General features: G+C 37.0%; 1 protein-coding gene across 7 annotated transcripts in view; it reads left to right on the top strand.

The window, feature by feature from the left end:
- GALK2 (galactokinase 2) overlaps positions 1-14,028 on the top strand; it is a 171,238-nt gene that overhangs the window by 42,515 nt on the left and 114,695 nt on the right. For all 7 annotated transcript variants that reach the window (XM_055279053.2, XM_055279056.2, XM_055279054.2 and 4 more), the window contains exon 2: positions 1,370-1,458. In XM_055279053.2, coding sequence (XP_055135028.2) covers positions 1,370-1,458 — 89 coding nt within the window. The remainder of the gene's footprint in view (positions 1-1,369; positions 1,459-14,028) is intronic.

Below are 14,028 nucleotides of genomic sequence, written 5' to 3'. Positions count from 1 at the left end.
GGAGCAGAAACTAAGAGGTTCACAGAGGCAGGTGGAATGCAAAGAGTACTGAGCAGAGAGAAGTTTATAATGGTGTCTTTGGAGCAACAAGAGAATGAGGCAGGAAGAGAGCCAAAGAAACTGATATAAACAGTTTCTGATGACTATTCAATTCCCAAGAGACGAGCTTGAATAACTTCCAACAATATTCAACATATTTTTCTATTATTATATTACATTTTCTTGAGTTTTTTTGGGTGTGGGTCTCTGTTTCTTAATTAATTTCCTGAATATATTAGGCTTTAATAAATGTTTATCATCCTGGTGTTATTACCCAGATACAGTATGATGTGGGACTACAAATAATGAGGGCTATTCACAGAATTGACTTGAGATAATTTGAGAGTATCAAGTTATTAAATATATTACAAGAATTTTGGATTTGGAAGGGACCTATGAGGAATATCTAGTTCAAATTCTCAAATTTTAGAGAAGAGAGGCCAAGAGAAAATGATTTGCCAAACTTTAATGTTGAATTAGAGGTCTCATTAGAATTGGAACTGTGGTTTCCTGATACCAGTCTAGTTTTCATTTGACTACATGTTCTGAGTTAGACAGTATAACCCCCCAAATTCATATCTACTTGAAACTGCAGAATGTGACCTTATTTGAACTAGCATCTTCGCAAATGTAATGAATTAAGAAGAGGTCATACTCGATTAGAGTGGATGGACTTTAATCCAGTATGACTGGTGTCCTTATAAGAAGGAAAAACAGACAGAATGCTATGTGATGACATGGCAGAGATGAGGGTGATAAAGCTGTAAGCCAAGGAATACCAAGGATCGATGGCTGCTACCAGAAGGCAGAAAGAGGCAGGGAAGAAATGATTCTCCTCTACAGCTTTCAGAGGTACTACTGACCTCTGGTTTTAGACTTCTGGCTGCAGAATTGTGATTATAAATCTCTGTTGTATTAAGCCATCCAGTTTATAGTTCTTTGTTATGACAGCCTTAGGAAACCAAATATACTACCGCATGGTACACTTTTAATGTAAAGAGATTCTTCCCTGAATGTCGCCAAAAAAGTATACAGAAACTACATTCTTCAAAAAGGAAGGAAATAGCTTTTTCTGTTGGGTATATCAATCTTAACTTTTAAATTCTTCAGTGTGCTTAGCTATACTTTTGTGCCATTTAGAGATTACAGTATTGTTCATCTTGGGATTTTCAAGGAAGTATCTCACTAGGAAATTTTGCTTTTCTTCTTTTAAGGAATAATTAATGGTGGCAGGCATATGGAGTGTGTGTGTGTGTGTGTGTGTGTGTGTATGTTATCTTATGGATTTTCTGTTATATGATATTCTGAAATATTGTACTTTTATTTTCAGGTTACTGAAGCTAAAGGAGATGTTTAACTCCAAGTTTGGATCTATTCCCAAGTTTTATGTTCGAGCACCAGGAAGAGTCAACATAATAGGTATTTCAAAAGTTCCTTCTCTTAATTTTTTTTCTTCATCCTTTGGTAAGATCTAAATTTTTAAAAATATATTTCTTTCTCAATTTTTCCCAAAATAGATTATTTCACATATATCTACTAATAGTAAGATGTGCCTTTGCATAAGGAACACACTTCACTTTTATCTTTCCCAATCCGTGTTATTAGTATTGTTCATTTGTTTTTTAAATGTATTAATTTGTTGAAACCAAGTTGTTAATATTGTTTTCATAAAAAATGAAAATATTTTTCTAGGCCACAGTTTAAAATTTTAGTCTGTGGTAAGTAGTTTTGATGCTTTTATATTTACTCACTGGGTTAGAGGAGCACAGGGAAACCTTACAATTCCTTGCTACTAAAAGTGTGGTCCAGATTTTGCAGGCCTTCTAGATGAATTTATTTTTCCTTTTGTTTATCCTGTGAAGTACTTTGAATTTTACTACCTTTTAGTGGTAAATAACACAACCTTTCAACATTTCGTTTACTATCATTTTATCAATGTCCCTATATATAATAATTGACATAGTTGTACTTAGACTACATACCATTTTTATCTTTTTTCATTTAATATATCATAAATATTTCCATGTATCTATTTCCATTTTCTGCTGGTATAACAGAATTCCACAGATGGGGTAATTTATCAACAATAGAAGTTTATTTGGCTCATGATTCTGGAGGCAGAGAAGTTCAAGATCATGGTACTTGCATCTGGTGATGGCCTTCTTATTGTGTTATTCTCTTTTTTTTCTGAGATGGTGTTTTGCTCTTATTGCCCAGGCTGGTGTGCAATGGTGCAATATCGGCTCACCGCAACCTCTGCCTCCCAGGTTCAAGTGATTCTCCTGCCTCAGCCTCTCGAGTAGCTGGGATTACAGGCATGTGCCACCATGCCTGGCTAATTTTTTGTATTTTTAGTAGAGACAGAGTTTCTCCATGTTGGTCAGGCTGGTCTCGAACTCCCGAGCTCAGGTGATCTGCCTGCCTCAGCCTCCCAAAGTGCTGGGATTACAGGCGTGAGCCACCATGTCTGGGCTTCTTATTTAGTTATTCTATGGTGGAAGGGCAGGAGGGCAAGAGATCACGCAAGACATAGAAAGGATGTGTGCTGAACTTCATCCTTTGATCAGGAACCCACTCGTGAGGTAACTAACCCACTCCGGAGATAGTGGCATTAATCTGTTCCTGAGGGGAGAGCTCTCATGATCTAATCACCTCTTAAAGGTCCCACCTCTTAATATTGTCACAATGGCAATTAAATTTCAGTATGAGTTTTGGAGGAGACATTCAAACCACAGCACTGTGGTTCTGTATAGTGCTCATAATTATTTTAATGACTTCATGATAGCTTACTAAATTAATATAATTTATTTAACAACTTTCTCTCATTGTAACTAAAGCTATTTCCAGGTTTTGATTTTGTTTTTACTATTATAGCAGGTAATTTCATAAAAAGGATACCTTAGTTTCATTTTATCATTTTATTATTTCCAATGAGTATTACTTTTTTGGTTTATTTGTTTTCAAGGATGGAAACTAGAAGTAGTAGAATAGAGGATGTACTCCCTTTCATAAGATTTAGTAAGTTGCTCATTTTCCACAAAAAGATACTGAACTTACAAGTATAGACTTGTAAAGGTCCCTGACTTAATGATGGCTCAACTTATGATTGTTTTGACTTTTTTTTTTTTTGAGATGGAGTTTTGCTCTGTCACCCAGGCTGCAGTACAGTGGCTCCATCTCGGCTCACTGCAACCTCTGCCTCCCAGGTTCAAGTGCTTCTCCTGCCTCAGCCTCCCAAGTAGCTGGGACTATAGGTGTGCACCACCACACCTGATTAATTTTTGTATTTTTAGTAGAGACGGGCTCTCATCATGTTGGCCCGACTGGTCTCGAACTCCTGACCTCAAGTGATCCACCTGCCTTGGCCTCCCAAAGTGCTGAGATTACAGGCGTGAGCCTCCACACCTGGCCTCTTGTGTCTGTTAACTGACCTCTCTACCTGCTCTTCCTGCCCTCACTACATGTTATCCTTCCCAGCCTCTAGTAACCATTAATTTATCCTCTATTTTTATGAGATCAACTCTTTTAGCTTCCATATATGAGTGAGAACATGAGGTATGTATCTTTCTGTGCCTGACTTATTTCACTTAACATAATGTCCTCTAAGCTCATCCATGTTGCTGTGAATAACAGGATTTTACTCTTTTAGGTGGCTGAATAGTATTCCACTGCACACATATACCACATTTTAAAAATCCATTCATCTGTGAATGGACATTTATGTTGATTCTGTACCTTGACTATTGTGAATAGTGTTGCAATAAACAAGAGAGCCACATATCTCTTTGACATACTGATGTCCTTTTCTTTGGATATATACCTAGTAATGGGATTGCTGGATCATATGGTAGTTCTATTTTTAGTTTTTTGAGGAGCCTTCATACTGTTTTCCATATGGCTATACTAATTTACTTTCCCACCAACAGTGTAGAAGAATTCTCATTTCTCCGCATTCTCTCTAACACTTATTATTTTTTGTCTTTTTGATAATAGTCATCCTAACTGAAGTGAGATAATATCTCCTGGTGGTTTTGATTTGCAATTTCCTGATTATTAGTGATCTTAAGCATTTTTCTGTGATTGTAAGTCATTTGTATGTCTTCTTTTTAGAAATGTCTATTTAGATCATTTGCCAATTTTTATTTTATTTAATTAATTAATTTATTTATTTTGAGACAGTCTCTCTCTGTTGCCCAGGCTGGAGTGCAGTGGCACGATCTGGGCTCACTGCAACCTCCACTTCCTGGGTTCGAGCAATTCTCCTGCCTCGGCCTCCCAAGTAGCTGGGACTACAGGCATGTGCCACCATGCCCAGCTAATTTTTATATTGTTAGTAGAGATGGGGTTTCACCATGTTGGCCAGGATGGTCTTGAACTCCTGACCTCAGATGATCTGCCCACCTTGGCCTCCCAAAATGCTGGGATTACAGGTGTGAGCCACCACACCCAGACCATTTGCCAATTTTTTAATTGGAATATTTGTTTTACTACTGTTAAGTTTTTTATATACTCTGGAGATTAATTCCTTGTTGGGTGAATAGTTTACAAATATTTTATCCCTTTCAACAGGTTGTCTCTTCACTCTATTGGTAGGTTTCCTTTGCTGTGCAGAAGCTTTTGAGTTTGATAAAATTTCATTTGTCTATTTTTGTTTCTTTGCCTGTGCTTTTATAGTCTTATTCATAAAATCTTTGCCTAGACCAATGTCTTGAAGTGTTTCCTTTATGTTTTCTTCTAGTAGTTTCATAGTTTCAGTTCTGATGTTTAAGTCTTTAATCCATTTTAAATTCATTTTTATAAATGGTGAGATATTGGGGCCTATTTTTATTCTTTTGCATATGGATATCTAGTTTTTCCATCACCATTTATTAAACAGATTGTCCTTTTCCCTATGAATGAAAGTAACTGTTGAAAATCATTTGGCCTTGGCCAGGCATGGTGGCTCACACTTGTAATCCCAGCACTTTAGGAAGCCGAGGAGGGTGGATCACTTGAGGTCAGGAGTTTGAAAGCAGCCTGGCCAACATGATGAAACCTCGTCTCTGCTAGAAATACAAAAATTAGCTGGGTGTGGTGGCACACACCTGTAATCCCAGCTATGCAGGGGGCTGAGGCACGAGAATCTCTTGAATCTGGGAGGCAGAGGCTGCAGTGAGCCGAGGTCAAACCGCTATTGCACTCCGGCAGGATCCTGTCTCAAAAAAAAAAAAAAAAAAATCAATTGGCCGTAAATACATGGATTTAGCTCTGGGTTCTCTATTCTGTTCTATTGGTCTGTATGTCTGTTTTTACGCCAAAACCATAGTATTACTGTAGCTTTGTAGTATATTTGAAGTCAGATAGTGTGATGCCTCCAGCTTTTCTTCTTCTTCTTCTTCTTCTTCTTCTTCTTCTTTTTTTTTTTTTTTTGGCTCAGGATTGCTTTGGTTATTTGGGGTCTTTTGTGGTTCCACACAAATTTTAGAATTTTTTTTTTTATTTCTGTGAAGAATGTCTTTGGTATCATACGAGGAATTGCATTGAATCTGTAGTAGTATGGTCATTTTAACAATATTAATTCTTCCAGTCCAACAATGTGGGATGTCTTTCCATTTTTTTGTATCCTCTTCAATTTCTTTCATCAGTGTTTTATTGTTTTCATTGTACAGGTCTTTTATCACTTTGGTTAAATTTATTCCTAGATATTCATTTTTTATAGCTATTTCAAATGGGATTGCTTGCTTGATTTCTTTTTCAGATAGTCTGTTATTGGTGTATAGAAACACTAGTGATTTTTAAAATTTTTTCAAAGTACTTTTATTTATTATTTTAAAATTTTATTTTTCCATAAGTTATTGGAGTACAGGTGGTATTTGGTTACATGAATAAGTTTTTTAGTGGTGATTTGTGAGATTTTGGTGTACCCATCACCCAAGCAGCATACACTGCACTGTATTTGTAGTCTTCTATCCTGCGCTCCCCTCCCACTCTTCCTCGCAAGTCCCCAATGTCCGTTACCTAATTCTTATGCCTTTGCATCTGCATAGCTTAGCCCCCACATATCAGTGAGAACATACGATGTTTGGTTTTCCATTTCTGAGTTATTTAACTTAGAATAATAGTCTCCAGTCTCATCGAGGTCACTGCAGATACTGTTAATTCATTCCTTTTTATGGCTGCATAGTATTCCATTGTATATATACCACAGTTTCTTTATCCACTCATTGATTGATGGGCATTTGGCTTGGTTCCACGATTGGGTTGGTTCCATAATACCAATGACATATGGTGGCAATTGTGAACTGTGCCACTATAAACATGTGTGTGCAAGTATCTTTTTCAAGTAATGACTTCTTTTCCTCTGGGTAGATACCCATTAGTGGGATTGCTGGATCAAATGGTAGTTCTACTTTTAGTTCTTTAAGGAATCTCCACACTGTTTTCCATAGCAGCTGTACTAGTTTACATTCCCAACAGCAGTGTAGAAGTGTTCCCTATTCACCACATCCACACCAACATCTACTCTTTTTTGATTTTTTGATTATGGCCGTTCTTGCAGGAGTGAGGTGGTATCATATTGTGGTTTTGATTTGCATTTCCCTGATCATTAGTGATGTTGAGCATTTTTTCATATGTTTGTTGGCCATTTCTATATCTTCCTTTGAGAATTGTCTATTTGTGTCCTTAGCCCACTCTTTGACAGGATGGTTTTTTTTCTTACTGATTTGTTTGAGTTCATTGTAGATTCTGCACATTAGTCCTTTGTCACATGTATAGATTGTGAAGATTTTCTCCAACTCTGTAGGTTGTCTTTTTACTCTGCTGACTGTTCCTTTTGCCATGCAAAAGCTCTTTAGTTTAATTAGGTCCCAGCTATTTATCTTTGCTTTTATTGCATTTACTTTTGGGTTCTTGGTCATGAAATCCTTGCCTAAGCCAATGTCTAGAAGGGTTTTTCCAATGTTATCTGCTAGAATTTTTTTAGTTTCATATCTTAGGTTTAAGTCCTTAATCCATTTTGAGTTGATTTTTGTATAAGGTGAGAGATGGGGACCCAGTTTCATTCTCCCACATGTGGCTAGCCAATTATCCCAGCACAATTTGTTGAAAGGGGTGTCCTTTCCTCACTTTTTGATTTTGTTTGCTTTGTTGAAGATCAGTTGGCTATAAGTATTTGGGTTTATTTGTGGGTTCTCTATTTTGTTCCATTGGTCTCCGTGCCTATTTTTATATTAGTACCATGCTGTTTTGGTTGACTATGGCCTAATGGTATAGTTTGAAATCAGGTAGTGTGTTGCCTCCAGATTTGTTTCTTTTTGCTTAGTCTTGTTTTTGCTATGCAGGCTCTTTTTTGGTTCCATATGAATTTTATAATTTTTTTTTAAGTCTGTGAAGAATGATGGTGGTATTTTGATGGAGATTGCATTGAATTTGTAGATTGCTTTTGGCAGTATGGTCATTTTCACAATATTGATTCTACCCATCCATGAGCATGGGATGTATTTCCATTTGTTTGTGTTGTCTGTGATTTCTTTCAGCAGTGTTTTGTAGTTTTCCTTGTAGAGGTCTTTTGACTCCTTTGTTAGGTATATTCTGAAGTATTTTATTTTATTTTTTATTTATTTATTTTTGCAGCTATTGTAAAAGGGGTTGAGTTCTTGATTCAATTGTCTGGTCGCTGTTGGTATATAGAAGAGCTATATTTGTATACGTTAATCTTGTATCTGGAAACTTTGCTGAATTCTTTTATCAGTTCCAGGAGCTTTCTGAAGGAGTCCATAGGGTTTTCAAGGTAAACAATCGTATCATCAGCAAACAGTGACAATTTGACTTCCTCTTTACCAATTTGGATGCCCTATATTTCTTTCTCTTGTCTGATTGCTCTGGCTAGGACTTCCAGTACCATGTTGAAAAGGAGTGGTGAGAGTGGGCATCTTAGTCTTGTCCCAGTTCTCAGAGGGAATGCTTTCAACTTTACCTCATTCAATATTACGTTGGCTGTGGGTCTGTCATAGATGGCTTTTATTACATTAAAGTATGTCCCTTTTATGCCAATTTTGCTGAGAGTTTTAATCATAAAGCTGGCTGGATTTTGTCAAATGCTTTTTCTGCATCTATTGAGATGATCATGTGATTTTTGTTTTTAATTCATTTATAGACTTGCGTATGTTAAACCATCCCTGCATCCCTGGTATGAAACCCACTTGATCATGGTAGATTAACTTTTTGATATGTTGTTGGATTTGGTTAGCTGGGATTTTGTTTTTTTTTGTATTTTTTTTCTTTCTTTCTTTTTTTTTTTTTTTTTTTTTTTAGCTGGGATTTTGTTAAGGATGTTAGCATCTATGTTCATCAAGGATATTGAACTGTAGTTTTCTTTCTTGGTTATGTCCTTTCCTGGTTTTGATATTAGGGTGATGCTGGCTTCATAAAATGAATTAGGAAAGGTTCCTTCTTTCTCTGTCTTGTGGAATACTGTGAAAAAGATTGGTTCCAGTTCTTTTTTGAATGTCTGATAGAGTTCTGCTGTGAATCTGTCTGGTCCTGTACTTTTTTTTGTTAGCAATTTTTAAATTACCATTTCAGTCTCGCTGCTTGTGATTGGTCTGTTCAGGGTATCTAATTCTTCCTGATTTAAGCTAGGAGGGTTGTATTTTTCCAGGAATTTATCCATCTTTCTAGGTTTTCTAGTTTATTCGTGTAAAGGTGTTCATAGTAGCCTTGAATGATCTTTTGTATTTCAGTGGTATCAATTGTAGTATCTCCTCTTTTGTTTCTTAGTGAGGTTATTTGGATTTCTCTCTTCTTTTCTTGGGTTAATCTTGCTAATGGTCTATCAATTTTCTTTTTCTTTTTTTTTTGAGACAGAGTCTCGCTTTTGTCACCCGGGCTGGAGTGCAGTGGTGCAATCTCAGCTCACTGCAATGTCCGCTACCCGGGTTCAAGCTTCTCCTGCCTCAGCCTCCTGAGTAGCTAGGATTACAGGCACCCACCACCATGCCCAGCTAATTTTTGTACTTTTAGTAGAGACGAGGTTTCGCCATGTTGGACAGGCTGGTCTTGAACTCCTGACCTCAGGTGATCCACCCGCCTCAGCCTCCCAAAGTGCTGGGATTACAGCCGTGAGCCCCTGCGCTGGCCCAATTTTATCTTTTCAAAGAACCACCTTTTTATTTCATTTACTTTTTGTATTTTGTTTGTTTGTTTGTTTCAATTTCATTTAGTTCGGCTCTGATCTTGGTTATTTCCTTTCTTCTGCTGTGTTTGGGTTTGGTTTGTTCTTGTTTCTTTAGTTCGTTGAGGTGTCACCTTAGATTGTCTGTTTGTGCTGTTTCAGACTTTTTAATGTATGTGTTTAGGGCTATGAACTTTCCTCTTAGCACTGCCTTAGCTGTATCCCAGAGGTTTTGATAGGTTGTGTCATTATTGTCATTCAGTTCAAAGAATTTTTATATTTCCATCTTGATCTCGTTTTTGACCCAATGCTCATTTAGGAGCAGGTTATTTAATTTCCATGTATTTGCATGGTTTTGAAGGTTCCTTTTATAGTTGATTTCCAGTTTTATTTCATTGCAGTCTGAGAGAGTGCTTGATATAATTTCAATTTTCTTAAATTTATTAAGGCTTGTTTTGTGGCCTATCACGTGGTCTATCTTGGAGAAAGTTCCATGCCCTGTTGAAAAGGATGTGTTTTCTGTGGTTGTTGGATGAAGTGTTCTGTATATATGTGTTAAGTCCATTTGTTCCAAGGTATAGTTTAAATCCATTGTTTCTTTGTTGACTTTCTGTCTTGATGACCTGTCTAGTGCTGTCAGTGGAGTATTGAAGTCCCCCACTATTATTGTGTTGCTGTCTATCTCATTTCTTAGGTCTATTAGTAATTGTTTTATAAATTTGGGAGCTCTAGTGTTAGGTGCATATATCTTTAGGATTGTGATATTTTCCTGTTGGACAGAGCCTTTTTACCATTGTATAATATCCCTCTTTGTCTCTTTTAACTGCTCTTGCTTTAAAGTTTGTTTTGTCTGATATAAGAATAGCTACCCCTGCTCACTTTGGTGTCCATTTGCATGAAATGCCTTTTTCCACCCCTTTACTTTAAGTTTATGTGAGTCCTTATGTATTAGGTGAGTCTCCTGAAGGCAGTAGATAGTTGGCTGGTTAGTCCTTATCCTTTTTGTGGTTCTGTATCTTTTAAGTGGAGCATTTGGGCCATTTACATTTAATGAAACACTAGCTATTTTTAATACTGATTTTGTATCTTGCGACTTTACTGAATTTATCAGCTCTAAAAGCTTTTTGTGGTCTAGGTTTTTCTACGTATAAGATCATGTTGTGTACAAGTAGAGACCATCTGACTTCCTCCTTTCCAATTTGGATGCCCTTTACATTTTTCTCTTGCGTGATTGCTCTGGCTCAGACTTCCAGTACTATTTTGAATAAGAATGGTGGAATTGGGTATGCTTGTTTTGTTCTAGTGCTTAGACAAAAAGCTTTCCATTTTTCCTCATTTGATATGACGTTAGCTATGGGTTTGTCATATATGGCCTTTATTGTGTATTGAGACATGTTCCTTCTGTACCTAGTATGTTGAGTTTTTATCATGAAGAAATGTCTAATTTTATCAAATGCTTTTTCTGAATTGATTGTAAAGATTATATGGGTTTTGTCCTTCATTCTGTTGATGTGATATATCATATTTTTGGATTTGTGTATGTTGAACCCCTTCCTTGCATTTCAAGGATTAATCCCACTTGATCATGGTATATAATCTTTTATGGGTTCTTGGATTCATTTTGCCAACACTTTATTGAGGATTTTTGATTATATGTTCAACTGAGATATTGTCCTGTAGTTTTCTTTTTCTGTTGTGTCCTTGTTCAGTTTTGGTATCAGAATAATGCTGGCCTCATAGAATAGTTTCAAAGAATTCCCTGCCTTTCAATTTTTTTGCAAGTCTGAAAAGAATTGGTGTTAGTTCTTCTTAAAAGGTTTGGTAGAATTCCTGGGTGAAGCCCTCTGGTCCTGAGCATTTCTTCGTTGGGAGACTTTTTATTATTGCTTCAATCTTGTTACTTGTTATTGGTGTGTTCAGGTTTTCTATTTCTACTTGGTTCAATCTTCATAGGTTTTATGTGTCCAGGAACTTATGCATGTCCTTTAGGTTTTGCAATTTGTTGGCATAATAGTTGTTCACAATAGGCTTTAATGATCCTTTGTATTTTGTGGTGTCACTTGTAATGTCTCCTTTTGTGTTTTTTTAAATTGTATTTATTTGTGTGTTCTCTTTTTCTCAGTCTAGCTGAAGATTTGCTATTATGTTTACCTTTTCATTTCGTTAATTTTTGTCTCAAATTTACTTCTGCTCTGCTCTTTATTATTTCTTTCCTTCTACTAATTTTGGATTTGGATTGTTTTTTGCTAGAGATGTACCATTAGGTTGTTTATATGCAAAATTTCTACCTTTTTTTAGTGGCTGAGCATTTATTTTATTTTATTATTATTATTTTTTTCAGACAGAGTTTTGCTCTTGTTGCCCAAGCTGGAGTGCAATGGTGCGATCTCAGCTCACTGCAACGTCTGCCTCCCAGATTGAAGTGATTTTCCTGCCTTAGCCTCCCAAGTAGCTGGGATTACAGGCACCCACCACCATGCTTGGCTAATTTTTTGTATTTTTAGTAGAGACAGGGTTTCACCATGAAGGCCAGGCTGGTCGCGAACTCCTGACCTAAGGTGATCCACCCACCTCAGCCTCCCAGAGTGTTAGGATTACAGACGTGAGCCACCGTGCCTGGCCTATTTTATTTTATTTTTAACTTTTGAGATGTAGTCTCGCCCTGTTGCCCAGGCTGGAGTGTAGTGGCACGATTTTGGCTCACCGCAACCTGCACCTGCTGGACTCAAGTGATTCTTGTGCCTCAGCGTCCCGAGTAGCTGGGATTACAGGTATGTGCCACCATGCCTGGCTAATTTTTGTATCTTTACTAGAGATGGGGTTTCCCAATGTTGGCCATCACAAAAAAAAAAAAAAAAAAAAAAGGCCTTTTCATTTCTACCACATGGCTGGGCTTCAAATTTTTCAAACTTGTTCACTCTGCTTCCCTTTTAAATATAAATTCCAGTTTCAGGTCATTTCTTTGCTTATCCATAAAAGCATGAGTTGTTAGAAGCAGCCAGACTACATCTTGAATACTTTGCTGCTTAGAAATTTTTTCACCAGATATCATCACTCTCAAGTTCAAAGTTCCACAGGTCCCCAGAGCAGAGGCACAATGCCTCCAGACTCTTTGCTAAAGCATAACCAAAGTGACCTTTACTCTAGTTCTCAAGAAGTTTTGTATTTTCATCGAGACCTCTTTAGCTGGGAGTTCATTGTTAATATTATTGTCAGCATTTTGGACACAACCATTCAACAAGTTTCTTGGAAGTTCCAAACTTTCCCTCATCTTCGTATCTTTTTTCTGAGCCCTCCAAACTGTTCCAACCTCTGCCACTTACCTAGTTCCAAAGGTGCTTTCACATTTTCAATTATCTTTATAGCAATGCCCCACTTCTGATACCAGTCTTCTGTATTAATCTGCTCTTGCACTTCTATAAAGAAGTATCTGAGACTGGATAATTTATAAAAAAAAAAAAAAAAAGAGGTTTAATTGGCTCACAATTTTGCAGGCTGTACAGGAAGCATGGCTGGGAAAACCTCAGGAAACTTACAAGCATGGTGGAAGACAAAGGGGAAGGAGGCACGCCTTACATGGCTAGAGCAGGAGGATGAGAGGGAGGGGAAGTGCTATACTCTTTTAAACGATCAGATCTTGTGAGAACTCTATCATGAGAACCACACTCAGGAGATTGTGTTAAGCCATTAGAAACCACCTCCATGATTCAATCAACACCCACCAGGCTTCACTTCCAGCATTGGGTATTACATTTCAACATGAGATTTTGGTGGGGACACAGATCCAAGCCATATCATATGGGTCTAGGCATTGATCCCTTTCTTCTTGGTTTTCTAATTTGTTGGTATATAGTTGCTCATAATAGTCTCTAATGATGCCTTGACTCTCTGCTATCAGTTATAATATCTTTTAAAAAAATTCTCTGACTTTATTTATTTGAATCTTCTTTATTTTTTACTTTTTCTTTTTTGTTTGAAATGGAATCTCGCTCTGTTGCCCAGGCTGGAGTGCAGTGGCGCTATCTCAACTCACTGCAACCTCTGCCTCTCGGGTTCAGGTGATTGTCCTGCCTCAGCCTCCCAAGTAGCTGGGATTACAGGTGTCCGCCACCATGCCTGGCTAATTTTTGTATTTTTGGTAGAGATGGGGTTTCACCCTGTTGGCCAGGCTGGTCTTGAACGCCTGGCCTTGTGATCTGCCCACCTTGGCCTCCCCTCCCAAAGTGCTGGGATTACAGGTGTGAGCCAGCGTGCCTGGCCTCTTTTTTACTTAGTGTGGCTAAAGGTTTTTTGATTTAGTTTATGTTTGCAAAACACCAACTTTTAATTTCATTGATTTTTTTTTTGTAGTTTTAAATTTCAATTTTACTTATTTTTGCTCTGATCCGAATTCTTTCTTTTCCTCTACTAATTCTGCATTTCATTTGCTTTTGCCTTTCTCATTTATTAAGATGCATCTTTAGGTTGCTTATTTGACATATTTCTACCTTTTTGATATAGGTGTTTATTGTTTTAAATGTCCTTTTTTGTACTGCTCTTTCTGTATCATGGAGATTTTGATCTGTTGTCTTTTCACTCCCACATGTTTCATGAGACTTAAAAATTTCTTAACTTTTTCATTGACCCACTGGTCATTCAGGAGCATATTTTTTACTTTCCATGTGTTTGTTTAGTTTCCAAAGTTTTTCTTCATGTTTATTTCTAATTTTATTTCATTATGATCAGAGAAGATACCTGATATTATTTTAACTTTTTTGAACTTTTTGAGACTTGTTTTGTGGTCTAACTTATGATCTATCCTGGAGAATATTCTGGGCACTGATGAGAAGAATGTG

Source organism: Symphalangus syndactylus, chromosome 5 (genome assembly GCF_028878055.3).
Source record: "Symphalangus syndactylus isolate Jambi chromosome 5, NHGRI_mSymSyn1-v2.1_pri, whole genome shotgun sequence".
Lineage (NCBI taxonomy): Eukaryota > Metazoa > Chordata > Mammalia > Primates > Hylobatidae > Symphalangus > Symphalangus syndactylus.
The sequence above is the reverse complement of the archived record's forward strand: the minus strand, read 5'-3'. Positions and strand labels throughout refer to the sequence as shown.